We start from the raw sequence: 16,101 nt of genomic DNA, 5'->3' as shown, positions 1-16,101 counted from the left end.
TATCATCTTTCATAGTTTTTCTAATCGTCATTTGTTTCTTGGAATCGCTGTCTGCATAGAACTTCAACATTTTCTCCCTTTGCTTCTTTACATCATAAACAGTTGATGAACCAATACTGTAGATGTCCCACAGCTTACGCACCGAAACACCACTGTCCATTTTTTTCAACAATTCAACTGTATCTTGGATCGATATGGAGTGGTGTTTATGTTTGACACCACGACTGACACTCTCATATATCTTAGAAGCCATAGCTAGGGTTAAATCTAAGCAAAATAAGCTAAGAATCTCACAGAATTGCAGTATCACCACCAACAAAAGCAGTGTAAAGAATGTAAATAAGTGTGCCCTACACACAATGCCATCTGTGGCCACCCAGTAAACTAGTCTGGTGGCTGTGGTAATTTCAAGTTCCCTCATAATTTTGTCCGGACTAAAGGAGATGCAGATCCATCAGTTGTCGGAAAATCGGTGGTGTACCTGTATTACATTTACTACATCATTCGAAAATTTTCCCATAGAAAATCCTATTCATTTCTCCATATCATTCACCTAATTAATCATTTAGCCTATCAATTAACATCCCTTCATAAAACCTATCAATATGCTTCACTTTTAATCATTCAAATTTAAACTCTCTTAAACCACTCTCTTTTCTTCTTTACTCATTAAAATCAACTGTCTTCTAAAACTGAGTATATATTTGCAGGAAAGTCATCCATCAAACCCACTCAATAAGCTTAACCATGCCCTCTTTTTATCATCCACAATATACCACATGTACACTGAATTATACTGATAAAAGTATAAATGACAGAAATTATATCTTGTACAGATCCCTAGCATAATCTCTTCATTCCTTGATGCTCACATGTGATCTATTCACAGCACCAAATCTAATAATATTCCTTTCAATGCTTGGATTCATATCACCTAACACCACAATTATTTACCTCTGCCCTATTTGCACCTGATGAATTTTCATGGGGTTTCTATCATCTCATCAAATAACCTTATGCACATTCAACCTCCATACTTTACAGAGAGAACTAATGTGATAAGTCTTTGTTGGCTGTATGAGTACCATAAAATGATTTTTCACATTATATTTAAACTTTTATTTCTTCAAGCCTAATCAATTTGGCAAAATTATAAAGATGTCCTCATGATAAGAGTGAAACTTACCTGACAATATTCTTGGGCAAATCATGGATACTTATATTAAAAAAGATCATGAATCTTACCTTCTCAGAATCTTTCCTGTCTTTTGAGCGAGCCCAGATAAGCAAGATAATGAATATAGCAAAGCTGATGATGAGAGTGAGGTAGATAGTTAAATTGTCGCTGAAACCCATGTTGGCAAAGACATAATTAAAGTCAATGGTATTGGGCATGACAAACATTCCAGACCCAAAACTTGTCAGATGATCAGATTCACATTTGGTTATGGCGTAGGCTGTTTCTGTTACCTGCAGATGGTATATGTTAATGTTAAAAGAATGAATAAAATATCAACTGAGGCTTTTAACCCAATATGTAATTCAAGAGAAGATATTTACCTTTTTTAATTGTTCATTCCAATAAATTTCCTTTATAATTATTCACCTCCTGAACATACTTCCTCACTCTGAATGAACTTTCTACTAAAGTGTCAAACTTCAAAAAATTCATCAGCATATTTTAAAAGGAGTTGCATACAGCTTATCCTTTGAAATAAAGAAGATTGGATGCGAACAAATGGCATCATTGCTTTGCCTGTTCTTGGCACTACCCCAATGAAGTGGGACATGGCAGGGGAGTAAAAAAGAAGAAAAAAAGAGAATAGGAAAGAAAGAATATTTCCCACACATCTCCTGTGTGTTGTACAGGGCAACTGAGAAAGGTGGGAGCAGGATGATCCAAAGAACTGTCCCTCCTCTGTTTACTCAACTTCTAAAAGTTAGTACACAAGAAGCTTAGCCAGGATTTTCCCAATGGTTCAAGCAACTGATGTCACCTGTTGAGGCAAGAAAGAAAAGTAGGTAAAAAGACTATATTGCCCTATCTCAACCTTGTTAATACAACAGGTCTTAACTTCATTGGAAAGGGTAAACAGCTGGGATGGTTGTGCTCAGGATCAGAACCAGGACCCAATAGACTTAAGGTCTGCAGTGGTAACCAAAGCTCTAAGAAGGCTCAACATACTCTGGAGGTTCAAGACACTACAGTTGCTTGTGAAACTCTGAAGGATCTTAGTGTGTGTTACTCATCCTGTGGTTTCAATATACTTTTCAGATATCACCAGCTGTCCCTTCATGTCAGTATCATATAGTTCCCTTGAGGTTTCACAAGTCTCTTTGTGAATTCACTTTTGGCAAGGCTGTATCAGTCAATTGATAAAAAAGCATACAGTCTCATCAAAGAACTCTCACTTGAGAGTCAATCCTGTTCCACCTAATGGTGTAGTGTAACCTTGGGATTTTAGGGGGTTATATCCCAGGACTCCTTTCACAATGAGGACCCAGGTTTTTTATTTATTTATATTTCATTTACTATACTTTGTCGCTGTCTCCTGCGTTAGCGAGGTAGTGCAAAGAAACAGGCGAAAGAATGGCCCAACCCACCCACATACACATGTATATACATACACATCCACACATGCACATATACATACCTATACATTTCAATGTATACATATATAAACATACACAGACATATACATATAAACACATGTACATAATTCATACTTGCTTCCTTTATTCATTCCCGTCGCCACCTCTCCACACATGAAATGACAGCCATGGAGACATCACGCACCCCTGCTGCAAACTGACATTCACTGAGAACCAATCACTTTCCTCTCTTTCTACTCGTACACATGCCTTACATCCTCAATAAAAACTTTTCACTGCTTCTAGCAACTTGCCTCCCACACCATATATTCTTAATACCTTCCACAGAGCATCTCTATCAACTCTATCATATGCTTTCTCCAGATCCATATATGCTACATACAAATCCATTTGCTTTTCTAAGTATTTCTCACATACATTCTTCAAAGCAAGCACCTGATCCACAAATCCTCTACCACTTCTGAAACCACACTGCTCTTCCCCAATCTGATGCTCTGTACATGCCTTCACCCTCTCAATCAATACCCTCCTATATAATTTCCCAGGAATACTCAACAAACTTATACCTCTGTAATTTGAGCACTCACCTTTATCCTCTCTGCCTTTGTACAATGGCACTATACATGCATTCCACCAATCCTCAGGCACCTCACCATGAGTCATACATACATTAAATAACCTTACCAACCAGTCAACAACGCAGTCACCCCCTTTTTTAATAAATTCCACTGCATTACCATCCAAACCCGATGCCTTGCTGGCTTTCATCTTCTGCAAAGCTTTTACTACCTCTTCTCTGTTTACCAAATCATTCTCCCTAACCCTCTCATTTCACACACCACCTTGACCAAAACACCCTATATCTGCCACTCTAACATCTAACACATTCAACAAACCTTCAAAATACTCACTCCATCTCCTTCTCACATCACCACTACTTGTTATTGCCTCCCCATTAGCCCCCTTCCCTGATGTTCCCGGGCTAAATAACTCGGTGCAGATGTCTTGAAGTATGATTAAAGGCAAAAGGACAAGATGTATACTGTGAAAGACATGTACAGATGTGAGTGAAGTAATGAGAGATATAGTAATTTCAGATGGGGATGCTGGGGATTGATTCTTCAGGAAGCATAATGGAGGCATTCTATGTAAGTGGGTGAATGTGTAAATCAGCATGTTAGCTTTGCCTGGTAACCAACTTACTGTGCAAAGTTGGAAACTAAGAACTGCTTTTACTGTGATTATCTCTGTTTCCTTTAGTAAGCTAAATCTAAGATGAGGATTTGTATGAATGCTGAATGCTTCCAATCCATCTCTTGCAAATGACATTATGATCAAAGGTAATTGATACATTGACCGGCAAAACAGATATATTTTCCAAAATGCCATGAGGCATACAAATAACTATCAGTATTCAATACTTACAACAATGCCTTTTGTATCCCACTCCATTGTTGTTTTGTTAAGGAAGGCAGCACCAGAAACAATTATTCTTAAACCATAGTCAGTGGTTATGTTCTGAACAGCATCCATTGTAACATTATTCTCCTTAGGATTATCCATCCGACTGATGTAAGAGGTATCTTTAAATTCACCAACACCAATGAAATACCGACCAGGGCCTTGTAGATCCTTGCTCGGAAGAAACAGCATATGTGTACCTATTGGAAAAGCTTGTATTATCTTTAGCTCACACCACTTCTTAAATTGTAAAGTGGACCAAGTAATAAAAAAGTACTATCTTACCTGTCACCCTATCTCTCTTCCCATGTGTATGAGGTGAAATATAATAACAAACTCATTAAAAACAATAAACCTTAAAAAATCAACAATCAGTCGCATAGAAAACAAAGAAAAGCTAAATGAAAACTTACATGATGCGAATGTTCATCCTATGCTTAGTAAACAAAATACATCACATAAGTTTATGATTCATATCTACTCAACTTACATACAATTTTGATCTTTTAGTTACACTTGGAACTCTACTCCTCCTATTTCATCAGTGACCTATCAATAATGTGCATGGTCAGCAATCATTCCTTACATAGCATACACTGATGTACCCATATATCTTAATAACTTGTTCACTAATTCCACTATCTCTCTGCTCTGCTACTGGTATCATGAGCATGAGATACATTCCTTGAGAATATATGGATCAGGAATCCTCCACTCCTCCAACCTTCATGATCCTAGTTAGGAACTACCATCCTTTGCTTAACCTTTGTGAACCACCCTAAGGTGACCCATAGCCATACGATCATTGTTTAAGCCCACTCCCAACCAATTGGTGACGACCATCAGGCTGACATCAATGACTAATTCATTTCCAGTGATTTAGAGTTAATGATTCTTTGGGATCATGTAATGTTAAGACATGAAACATGCTGCTGCTGTCAGCTGGCTGTTCATAGATCAGTACATTTTTCTGTAATCATATTTATTGTTCAGTCTATACTAATGGTGTACTTATACATCATCCTAATTATCATATAACTCCAAAAACTCTTTCTCTGAAGGGGCTCCTACAGCTTCAAGGCTGTAACTTCCAGTGGCAGAAAGATGATGAACCCCTTTGAAATGAAAAGTTCCTCAATGGGAATGTACTCCCATTCATCAACAGATGATGGTACAACCTTCCTAAAGGTGACTTTTCACTCATGGTTTAACAACAATCAGGCAAAGTTTAGTAATGCCTACTTAAATCCTTTACAAAAAATTCATCTGCTCCATTTTATATTTTGCCTAATGTACTTGGTTTCTGTCCTCTCAAAAGCAAATAGTAAAGAGTTGCAAACCATATATAATGCACTCCTAACAATCACTGGCTGCCTTGCAACCACAAATACTCTAAAACCTACACAGTGAAAGAAAGATCATCCCAATACAATCCCATCTCAAAATGCTCTGCACTCAGTTATATGCAATAACACTATACCCTTCCCATACAAACCATTCCATGACTCATCACCAACCCCCAGGTAGAAATAAAGAGCTTACCCCTACCACATATTGGGCAGAAGGTGGTTAAATTAGAAAAAATCTTAAAGCAAATTCACTATGATTTTTTTCCATTCCAGGGCCTCCCTTTCATGAACTATTTACTTCAACACTGGTGCTTCTGAATTCTTTATACATTATTATTCATAACTACTATGATAATCAGTTTCCCATCTCACACTGAATACTTCAGCTATATCAATCATAAAACTCCTCTTCAGTTCTTCCATCTGACTGTGTGTTGGCACATATTCCACCATCAACTCCATTACCATACCTATTTCCAACCTAGGAACTAGAACCTTAAACTAATCATAATCAACAAGTGCCTCCTACACAATGTTTCAACTTATCTTTTAATCATTTTAAACATTTCCTCTGCTTTACTATTTCTCCATACATATCCCTCTTCAAATGCTACCTAGTTATGATCTTTCTTTTCCGTATTTTCTACAATATTTCAATATGAAATATCACATCAAACTAACTTAACAGTTATTTCCCATATTATCCTATATTCTTTGACAGTAACACCTCTTAATATTCCAAAAACACTTCCTTACAAAGCAACATTTTTCTCTTCTGATCTGCTACCAAACAGAAATTAATTTTGTCAGCTCATCAATCCTTATCATCACCTATATACTGAGGCCAAGGATATAACTGATCTTAGTACCACACTGGAAATGATTTGAGGATCAGTGTAAGAACCTAAGTCACTACATACACTTAATTATATCCTGTAAATAGGCCTGAAGTTTAAATCAAACAACAGAAATATATCATGAATATTTCACATAATTAGATAAAGATAGAATACAATTCAAAAACTGATAGAATAGGTCTCTAAGAAATTTCCTTTAGGGAGAGCACAATAGGAGATACTTTTTATCTTACCATTGTCCACTGGGATATTATTCACCATGTAGAATATCATGGAATCCTGAAGGGTTGGTAATCGTGGTTTGTCCAAAAACAAGAAGATCCGGGGATTGGGAGTTACTAAGATAATCTCTATATTAATATTGGGGTCAGGCTGGAAAAAAAGAAAATATTCATTAGCCTTACATTCTATTTTGATAAAATGTTGATTCGGGTGAGAAACTGCAGAGGTTGGTGACTGAGTTTGGTAAAGTGTGTGAAAGAAGAAAGTTGAGAGTAAATGTGAATAAGAGCAAGGTTATTAGGTTCAGTAGAGTTGAGGGACAAGTAAATTGGGAGGTAAGTTTGAATGGAGAAAAACTGGAGGAAGTGAAGTGTTTTAGATATCTGGGAGTGGATGTAGAAGCGGATGGAACCATGGAAGTGGAAGTGAGTTACAGGGTAGGGGAGGGGTAAAAGGTTCTGATAGCGTTGAAGAATGTGTGGAAGGTGAGAATGTTATCTCGAAGAGCAAAAAGTGGTATGTTTGAAGGAATAGTGGTTCCAACAATGTTATATGACTGCAAGGCATGGGCTATAGATAGGGTTGTGCGGAGGAGGTAGGATGTGTTCAAAATGAAATGTTTGAGGACAATATGTGGTGTAAGGTTTGATCAAGTAAGTAATGAAAGGGTAAGAGAGATGTGTGGTAATAAAAAGAGTGTGGTTGGGACAGCAGAAGAGGGTGTGTTGAAATGATTTGGACATACGGAGAGAATGAGAGAGAAAAGCTTGGCAAAGAGGACATATATGTCAGAGGAGGAGGGAATAAGGAGATGCGGGGGACCAAACTGGAGGTGGAAGGATGGAGTGAAAAAGATTTTGAGCGATCACGGCATGAATCTACAGGAGGGTGAAAGGTGTGCAAGGAATAGAGGGGGGGGATGCTATTTCATGTGTGACAGGTTGGTGATGGGAATGGATGGAGGCAGCAAGTATGAATATGTACATGTGTGTATATGTGCATGTCTGTGTATGTACATGTATGTATACATTGAAATGTATCTGTATGTATATATGCATGTATGGGCGCTTATGTATATACATGTGTATGTGGGTTGGTTGGGCCATTCCTCATCTGTTTCCTTGCTGATGCGGGAGATGGCGATTAAGTATAATAAAAGAAAATAAAAAAAATAAAAATGCTACAAATCATCTGCTAAGTGAAAAGTCTGACACACATATCCTCTTTGTCAATCTTTCCTCACCCATTCTCTCCATATGTCCAAACCATTTCAACACATCCTCTTCTGCTCTCTCAACCACACTCTTTTCATTACCACACATCTTTCTTACCCTTTCATTACTTACATGATCAAACCATCTCACACCACATATTGTCCTCAAACACTTCATTTTCAACACATCCACCCTTCTCCATACAACCCTATCTATAGCCCATACCTTACACACTTATAACACTGTTGGAAATACTATTCCTTCAAAAATACCCAATTTTGCTCTCTGAGATAACATTCTCTCCTTCCACACATTCTTCATCACTCCCTGACCCATTGCCCCCTCCCCCACCCTGTGACTCACTTCCACTTCCATGGTTCCATCTGCTGTGAAGTACACTCCCAGATATCTAAAACAGTTCCCTTCCTCCAGGTTTTCTCCATTTAAACTTACATCCCAATTAACCTGACCTTCAACCCTACTGAACCTAATAACCTTGCTCTTATTCACATTTACTCTCAACTTTCTTCTTTCACACACTTTTCTAAACTTGGTCACCAACCTCTGCAGTTTCTCAAACGAATCAGCTACGAGAGCTGATCATCGGCAAACAACAACTGGCTCACTCCCCAGGCCCTCTCATCCAAAACAAACTGCATACTCACCCCTCTCTCCAAAACTCTTGCATTTATCTCCCTAACCACTCCATCCATAAACAACCAAGGGGACATCACCCACCCCTGCTGCAGACCGACATTCACTGGAAACCAATCAATTTCCTCTCTTCCTACTCATACACGTGCCTTACATCCTTGGTAAAAACTTTTCACTGCTTCTCGCAACTTTCATCCCACACTATCTACTCTTAAAACCTTCCACAAAGCATCTCTATCAACCCTATCATATGCCTCCTCCAGATCCATAAATGTTACATACAAATCTATCTGTTTTTTTAAGTATTTCTCATATACATTCTTCAAAGCAAACACCTGATCCACACATCCTCTACTACACTGCTCTTCCCCAATCCGATGCTCTGTACATGCCTTCACCCTCTCAATCAATACCCTCCCATATAGTTTCCTATATGATTCCCATATAATTTCCCATATAAATTCACCTTTGTCCCCTTTGCCTTTGTACAATGGCACTATGCATGCATTCCACCAATCCACAGGCACTTCACCATGGTTCATACATAGAATGAATATCCTTACCAACCAATCAACAACACAGTCACCCCCTTTTTTAATGAATTCTACTGCAATACCATCTAAACTTGCTGCCTTGCCGGACTTCATCTTCCACAAAGCTTCCACTACTTTTTCTCTCTCTACCAAAACATTCTCCCTGACCCTCTCACTTTGTACACTATCCCGACCAAAACATCCTATATCTGCCACTCTATCATCAAACACATTCAACAAACCTTCAAAATACTTACTCCGTCCCTACTTGTTTTCAATTCCCCACTTGCTCCCTTCACCGATGGTCCCATTTGTCCTCTTGTCTTATGCAAGTTATTTACCTCCTTCCAAAACATCTTTTTATCTTCCCAAAAATACAATGATATTCTCTCATCCCAAATTTCAACTTACCCTCTTTTTCAACTCTTGTACACCTTCCTCTTGACCTCTTGCTGCTTTCTTTTATACATCTCCCAGTTATTTATGCTACTTCCCTGCAAGTATTGTCCAAATGCCTCTCTTTTCTCTTTCACTAACAACCTTACCTCTTCATCCCACCACCCATTACCCTTTCTAATTTGCCCACCTCCCACCTGTCTCATACAACATGTATCTTCTGTACAAGCTATCACTGCTTCCCTAAATACATCCCATTCCTCACCCACTCCTCCCACACCATTTGCTCTCACCTTTTGCCATTCTACACTCAATCTCTCCTGATACTTCCTCACACACTGCTCCTTTCCAAGCTCACTTAATCTCACCACTCTCTTCTCCAAAACATTCTTTCTTCTTTTCTGAAAACCTCTACAAATCTTCACCTTTGCCTCCACAAGATAGTGATCAGACATCCCTCCAGCTGCCCCTCTCAGCACATCAACATCCAAAAGCCTCTCTTTTACACACCTATCAGTTAACACGTAATCCAATATATGTGTGTGTGTACATGAATGGATGGGTCTTTCTTAGTTTGTTTCCTGGTGCTACATCACTCAGGGAGGAAACGGTGATCTAGTATGAAAAATAAAACCATAACCTTATGTTCATGAAGAAAAGAAACAATAATACACAGATTATTTCTATCACTGTTAATTTGTCGACAAATGTTGCTTCATAAATCTGCCATCCCATAATGATGACAAATAAAGCACATCCTTTGATGATATTTTTTCAGCTGTGTTGATAGGGTGCCATAGACATCTATGGATAAAATATGAAATCATACATCAGCTGGAAATTCAAAATGAGACACAAAATTCCAGAGCCATAATCATAGTTTCAGACACTCTACAAAAGAGAACCATGATCATGGATAAGATCGATGAAAAAGTTATATAATTCCTTGGTCACTTCATGCACGTTTCTCATTTCTACTAGTATTGCATTAAACAATCTTTCAAACTTCTTTGCAGGACAAATGAATATCAATATATCTGATTTCTTTTTGGTAAATTCCCAGGAATCATTCCAGACTTGATAATTCGGTATCTTTCTTGCTGAAATGCCTTATATTCAAAACACTACTCGTCAGGATTTTTTTTGTTGATATAAATCATCCTTTCTTTTCTATAAACTTTACAATTCAAGGTCCTTTAACTTATGGTAGCTAATTTGTTCAGACCAATTTTGGTGATGAAGTCTTCCTATATTCTTTCCAACTTGTTAATCTGGTGACTATACAACAAAGCAGTACTCTATTTTGCTTCTCATATATAAACCAAACATTCTTATTAGCATTTTGTTTCTTCTTGTAAAAGTTTTCATTATCAAACCATTCATTATTTGGTTTAAAAGCACAGTCTTAACAATATACTCCTTCAAGTTTTTCATTATAATAACCCTAAAGTCTTTAACATACTCTTGGCTTTCTCTTTCTATCCCTATTTGCTCCTTGGGCAAAGGTGCCTATATACTGTTCACTGTTCCATAACTTATTCACTCATATTTCTCTCGTGGAATTCCATTCGGTTGTTTTTCAAACTATTTGTAGATGATGATGTCTTGGTAATTTTTCTTCATCTTGTGTTCACAAAATTTTACTTACTCATGTGCATACTACAATGTAGAAATCACATGAGAAGACCACCTTATGATAATGTATCAGACTGTAGGATGATATAGAGACATCAATTTGCTAACTTTAATTGGGGCTAGTCTCACATCTAGCATCTAGTAATGGTTTACTGGTAAGATGACACAACAAGTTCTCTCCAATGACAGAGCAATCAGAGATTATCGAATCTTCATTTCTGTAAATATGAAAATGAAGCCTTAATTATTCATTGTCTCAAATAAGAATTATCAATGATCATCAAACCTATGGTGAAGGCCAAGTACAAACTCTAAAACAGAGTAAGAGTGCTACTGACCAAGGTAACATTGAAAGTGCTGTACAATACAGGTATTGACTGCTGGGATGATTTCTCAGTAGCATTCACAATCTCCATTGCTAATGAAATAGAGTAAATAATTAGTTGAAACATGAAAATGATAATTTTCAAAATAAATTACATCTTTTATATTGGTGTTCAAGTCTGAAGTATGACATGAATAATGCATGGATAAACTATAACCAGATCTTATGGATAAACTATAACCAGATCTTATATGTTTCAGCAGAAAGTAATATATACATAAGGATATCTAAGAACATTGATGATTAAATATCAAAAATGTAACGAGAATAAAAAATTCAAAACCTGGAGGAGTAGTGTTGCCTGCTCCACTAAATGATCTGGGAATGTCCAACGTAATCCATTCCTCCGGAGGTAAGTCTTCTATAACAAGCTCAATCATATCACGGTTGTACAGACTCAAATCGAGTACTTTTGTTTCAGGTGACAATTTATCTACACCTTTAGCAAAGCTCTGGGGAAAGAAAAAATAGCCAAAGGTTAACTGAGTTACATTATAATTCTACCATGAAGTTTCCATTCCTGAGTGAAACAAACACTACAGAAAAATATGCCACATACAGTTCAGAGCTCAAATTAAAGATGTACTAACAATGGTAATCACAGAGGTCAAAATATTGCACCACCCACCAACCAAGAAACTTAACTTGTGCTGTGTGTGCAAATCAACAACAGATGGGACTTTATTCACATTCAGATTGATAAAAAAATTTCTTCTGAGGACTGAAAATATCTTATATCCATTCTTCGAGACTTTTCATCCAAGCACAAACATTTTAAGAAATTTATACATTGTTGGTAATTATAAACAAGAATGGGCTAATGAGTCCCAAACTATAACCACTGACAAGAATAAACTCTATGGATAATAGAAAAAATTCTTCTTTACTGAGCACTTTACTTACAAAAATATTAGCTGACCACTCTATAAAGCTAAAGCCCATAGGTGATGATAATGTGCAGTTTTCAACGGGACAAAATTTCTGCTGCAGTGAGGCACTTCCACCGATAATTCCTATATCTAACTTGTGAAGATCGTCTCTTGTTAACCTGGTGAGCAAAAGAAAGAAAAAATTAAAAGAGAAAGTACATACCTGCATTGGAAAAGATTTTGCCACTGGGCAAAATCACAACAATCACTGCATTCAGTGCTTGTTCACCAACACTATCATTATCTGCTGACAGGTGCATTGAATTAATGTCAATTTTGAGATTGCCTAGAAACATTTTTAGCCAATCACCTATTCCTCTTTTTGTATGCTTTCATATTCATTCCTTGAGGGTTTTATTTTTCCTTGACAGAATACTGAAAAGTACCTCTATCTTTTTCATTTGGCTCTCGTATGTTTTTGTCTTATCCCTGGGGATAGGGGATTAAGAATACTTCCCACGTATTCCCTGTGTGTCGTAGAAGGCGACTAAAAGGGGAGGGAGCGGGAGGCTGGAAATCCTCCCCTCTCGTTTTTTTTTTTTTTTTGCCAAAAGAAGGAACAGAGGGGGCCAGGTGAGGATATTCCAAAAAAGGCCCAGTCCTCTGTTCTTAACGCTACCTTGCTAATGCGGGAAATGGCGAATAGTTTAAAAAAAGGAAAAAAAAAAATGTTTTTGTCTAAAGCCTTCTTGATACATTCCAGGATAATCTTGAGGCCTTAACTCTGTTTCATCCTTGTTGTTAAATTTTTAGTCCTAGTACACCTTTAATTCCATCTACTTATTTCCAAGAACAAACTATCATGTACCTTTCTCAATTTCTTTCTAGGATATATTGATGTAGGTGATACAACCTTTGATATACTAATTTTGTTCTCTCAATTTTGCTCAAAAAGCACTTTTGGACTATGTTTAGTTTCTACTTTTCACTTTATGTTAGTTACCATAGTGCTCAACTTTGCCTATGCAGTAAAACCTCTCAAATCTAGCATTCCAAAAACTGTCATTTTTCAAAATATTGCTATCTATATCTCTGATGCCTGTTAACTTCAGGAATTCCCTCAAGGGGGAGGCCACAGCAATAGGGTCTCCATAACTGATGAACTCTAGTGCTACTTCTTAGCCTCTAGTACCTCACCCTTAACGGGCCACTGGCAGGGGGCCAGTCTAGCACAGCGTTTGCAGAGGCTCCTTCCTAATGTTCCTACTGACTACTTGTACCTAATGTTCCCACCTTCTACTTAATTGTTATCATGTCATCTAAAAGAATGATGTAGCATCTTCCAATGAATGATGGATCCAATGAGGAATGGATCTTCAGATAAAAGATACCAAATGAAGACAGTAATGAAAATGTGTGATTTTAAACCTAGTTTAGATAAATTATATGCCAAAAAGGAACTGTCATACATTATTCCTCTTCTAAATGAATGACCCTCTTCACTCACACTGAAGTTTACTGAGGGATAGCTGATATGATTTTGAACTGTAAAGATGGGTTGAACGCACAGATTCGAATCTTGGTTGTAGCAGTTGGTCCACAGTCAACCCAGCTGTTCATCCAACCCTAGGAGTTGGTCAATAATATGGAGAGTAGGGCAAAACTGTTTGTTTTAAATATGAGCTTGAATGGAAGAGCCTGAAGGAGGTGAAGTGCTTTAGATACCTAAGGATGGACATGACACTGGACTGAATAAGGGAAGCATAGTGAAGCAAAGGTGGGAGAGGTGACACGAGTCTTGCATTCTTAGTACTAAAGAATATGTGGATTACTAGGAAACTGTCTGTGAGGGCAATGATGGTTTTGTTTGATAGCACAGTAGTCCCAGTACTGGTGCGTGGGTATGAGTCATGGGCAATGACAGCAAAAGAATGGAAATGGGTTGATGTGCTGGATATAAAATATCCTAGGACAATGTGTGAAGTAAGGTTGATTGTGTAAGAATGACATGAAAAATGAGATGTGTGACAGTAAGCAAAGTATGACCGAGAGAACAGATCAGGGTGCGCTGAAATGGTTTGGTCAAATGGAGAGGATGAGTGGAGAGATATTGATGAAGAGGAAATAAATGTCAGAAGTAAAGGAAGCAAAGGGGAAGGGGAGACCATGAAGGAGATGGAAGACTGGAGTGAAAGAGCCAGTGAGTTGTGAGGGGCTAAACATTCAGAAGGGTGAAAGGCATGCTTGGGATCATATGAACTGGAACAATGTGGCATGCAGGGGATGACGTTCTGTCGCGAGGCTGAACCAGGTCATATGAAGTGGTGAGGAGAAACCACAGAACAGTCTGTGGGACTTGGCTGTACATGTAGGCTCTGATTTCAGAGTTCATAGCTGTGAGCAAATGAGGCTATTTCTTTATTCTTGGAGTTACCTTGCTGATGTAAGAAACTACACAAAAATGTGAAATATATTCCTGAAAAATAAAATCAAACATAAACCAAGATCTCATACCAAATATGGAGAGAAGTTAGTGTCTTACATTCCTATGCGAATATGTACACCATTGGATGTGGTGAAATTGTGGCTCTCCCCCACAACATACAGTTTCATCATCTTGTCTTTCACAGTAGTCATGGTTGTATATAAACTTTCAACCTGGAAGAAAAATCAATTTTTGAGTGATGGTACTGATGAGAAAAATCAAAAATCCTCAACAACTCCCTATGTCTCTCTAAATTTAGCAAACTTTGCTTTGTATTATAAATAATCTAGGTAGCCATCACCTTTCATCAATAAATCTGCTCTGTCAAGCTTCTTTAGTCCATTCCAACTTTACCAATGTTTGTCTTTTAGACTTGACAGCTTAGTCTACTACTGCCATTACTAGTCACATAATTACTTATTTCAAATTACTAATTCATACAGTAAGAGGTGGAAATTTTACATTCATGGGAACTCTCTTGAACATCCTTTACAATCTTATAGTGTTCTAAACTTTTATATGCAATATTCATTAACTGATGTTGTAAAGACAATATTGTTTACATATTTCTGGTACCAGAGTATATTTGAGTGATCAAAGAATCATTCAATTTATCTTATAATGGAATGAAAGCAATGAAAACTACACAACACAGATAAACAAATCACAGATACATTATGATATCTAGATATTTACTGACACATAACTACAGTTAGCAAATACAGCCTTTCTGTGTGTTCCTGGTGCTATCTTCCTAACGCAAAAAACAGTAATGAAGTACAGAAAAAACTACAGTAAATCAAAAATGGCATGAAGTAGTTTTAAACAAGTGACACTGTCCCCTAACCCTTCAATAAAACTTGGTCACATTTCATTGACTAACTATATGAAATAGCTGGGACCCAATTATTTTTACAAACAGTGCCTCTACAAGCATACAGTTATTCAGTTAGAATACAAATGGCGTAATCTTTCAAACTTATAGCTTCAAATTAATACTCACTGAATGGAACAGGAAGTGTATTTTCAACAAAGGGCTTATTCAGAGGATCAAACAGCAGTGTGCTACACTATTTCATGGCAATAACTGGAAAAACATGAGATTGCAACGTGCAGTTAGCCATAGTAACAGGGTTTTCCATTGTTTTCAAAAACAGTGTGAAAATGTCACATGGTTTACTTTACTAACCCTGTCCTGACCAGGAAATAGCACCAGAGTCCTGTACAATGCTGCCTCTACATGTTCGCTGGCTGAAACTTCATACTTAAACAGTGACTCAATCAGCTGATGTCTGCCACCAACTAAGTGATTCATTTACCTTTTTTTTCCCTTTTTCACTTTGTTTTCACTGTTGGTACAGGTTGGTAAGTAGCCATTGACCAGGGAGGTATATTGCTGGTACTATCCGCTTGGGTATCAAGAGGGTT

The 16,101-nt window shown here is 37.4% G+C and overlaps 1 protein-coding gene across 1 annotated transcript in view; it reads right to left on the bottom strand.

Annotated features, from left to right (window-relative positions):
- Positions 1-16,101, bottom strand: part of LOC139766169 (polycystin-1-like) — a 303,003-nt gene that overhangs the window by 108,223 nt on the left and 178,679 nt on the right. The window contains exons 35-41 of the mRNA XM_071694439.1: positions 14,731-14,846; positions 12,223-12,367; positions 11,603-11,771; positions 11,273-11,352; positions 6,514-6,652; positions 4,039-4,274; positions 1,246-1,470 (exon numbers count right to left, since the gene is read on the bottom strand). Of these exons, the coding sequence (XP_071550540.1) occupies positions 1,246-1,470; positions 4,039-4,274; positions 6,514-6,652; positions 11,273-11,352; positions 11,603-11,771; positions 12,223-12,367; positions 14,731-14,846 (1,110 nt within the window). The remainder of the gene's footprint in view (positions 1-1,245; positions 1,471-4,038; positions 4,275-6,513; positions 6,653-11,272; positions 11,353-11,602; positions 11,772-12,222; positions 12,368-14,730; positions 14,847-16,101) is intronic.

The sequence above is a fragment of the Panulirus ornatus genome, chromosome 57 (genome assembly GCF_036320965.1).
Source record: "Panulirus ornatus isolate Po-2019 chromosome 57, ASM3632096v1, whole genome shotgun sequence".
Lineage (NCBI taxonomy): Eukaryota > Metazoa > Arthropoda > Malacostraca > Decapoda > Palinuridae > Panulirus > Panulirus ornatus.
Note: the sequence above shows the minus strand (reverse complement) of the source record. Positions and strands in the feature narration are given on the sequence as shown.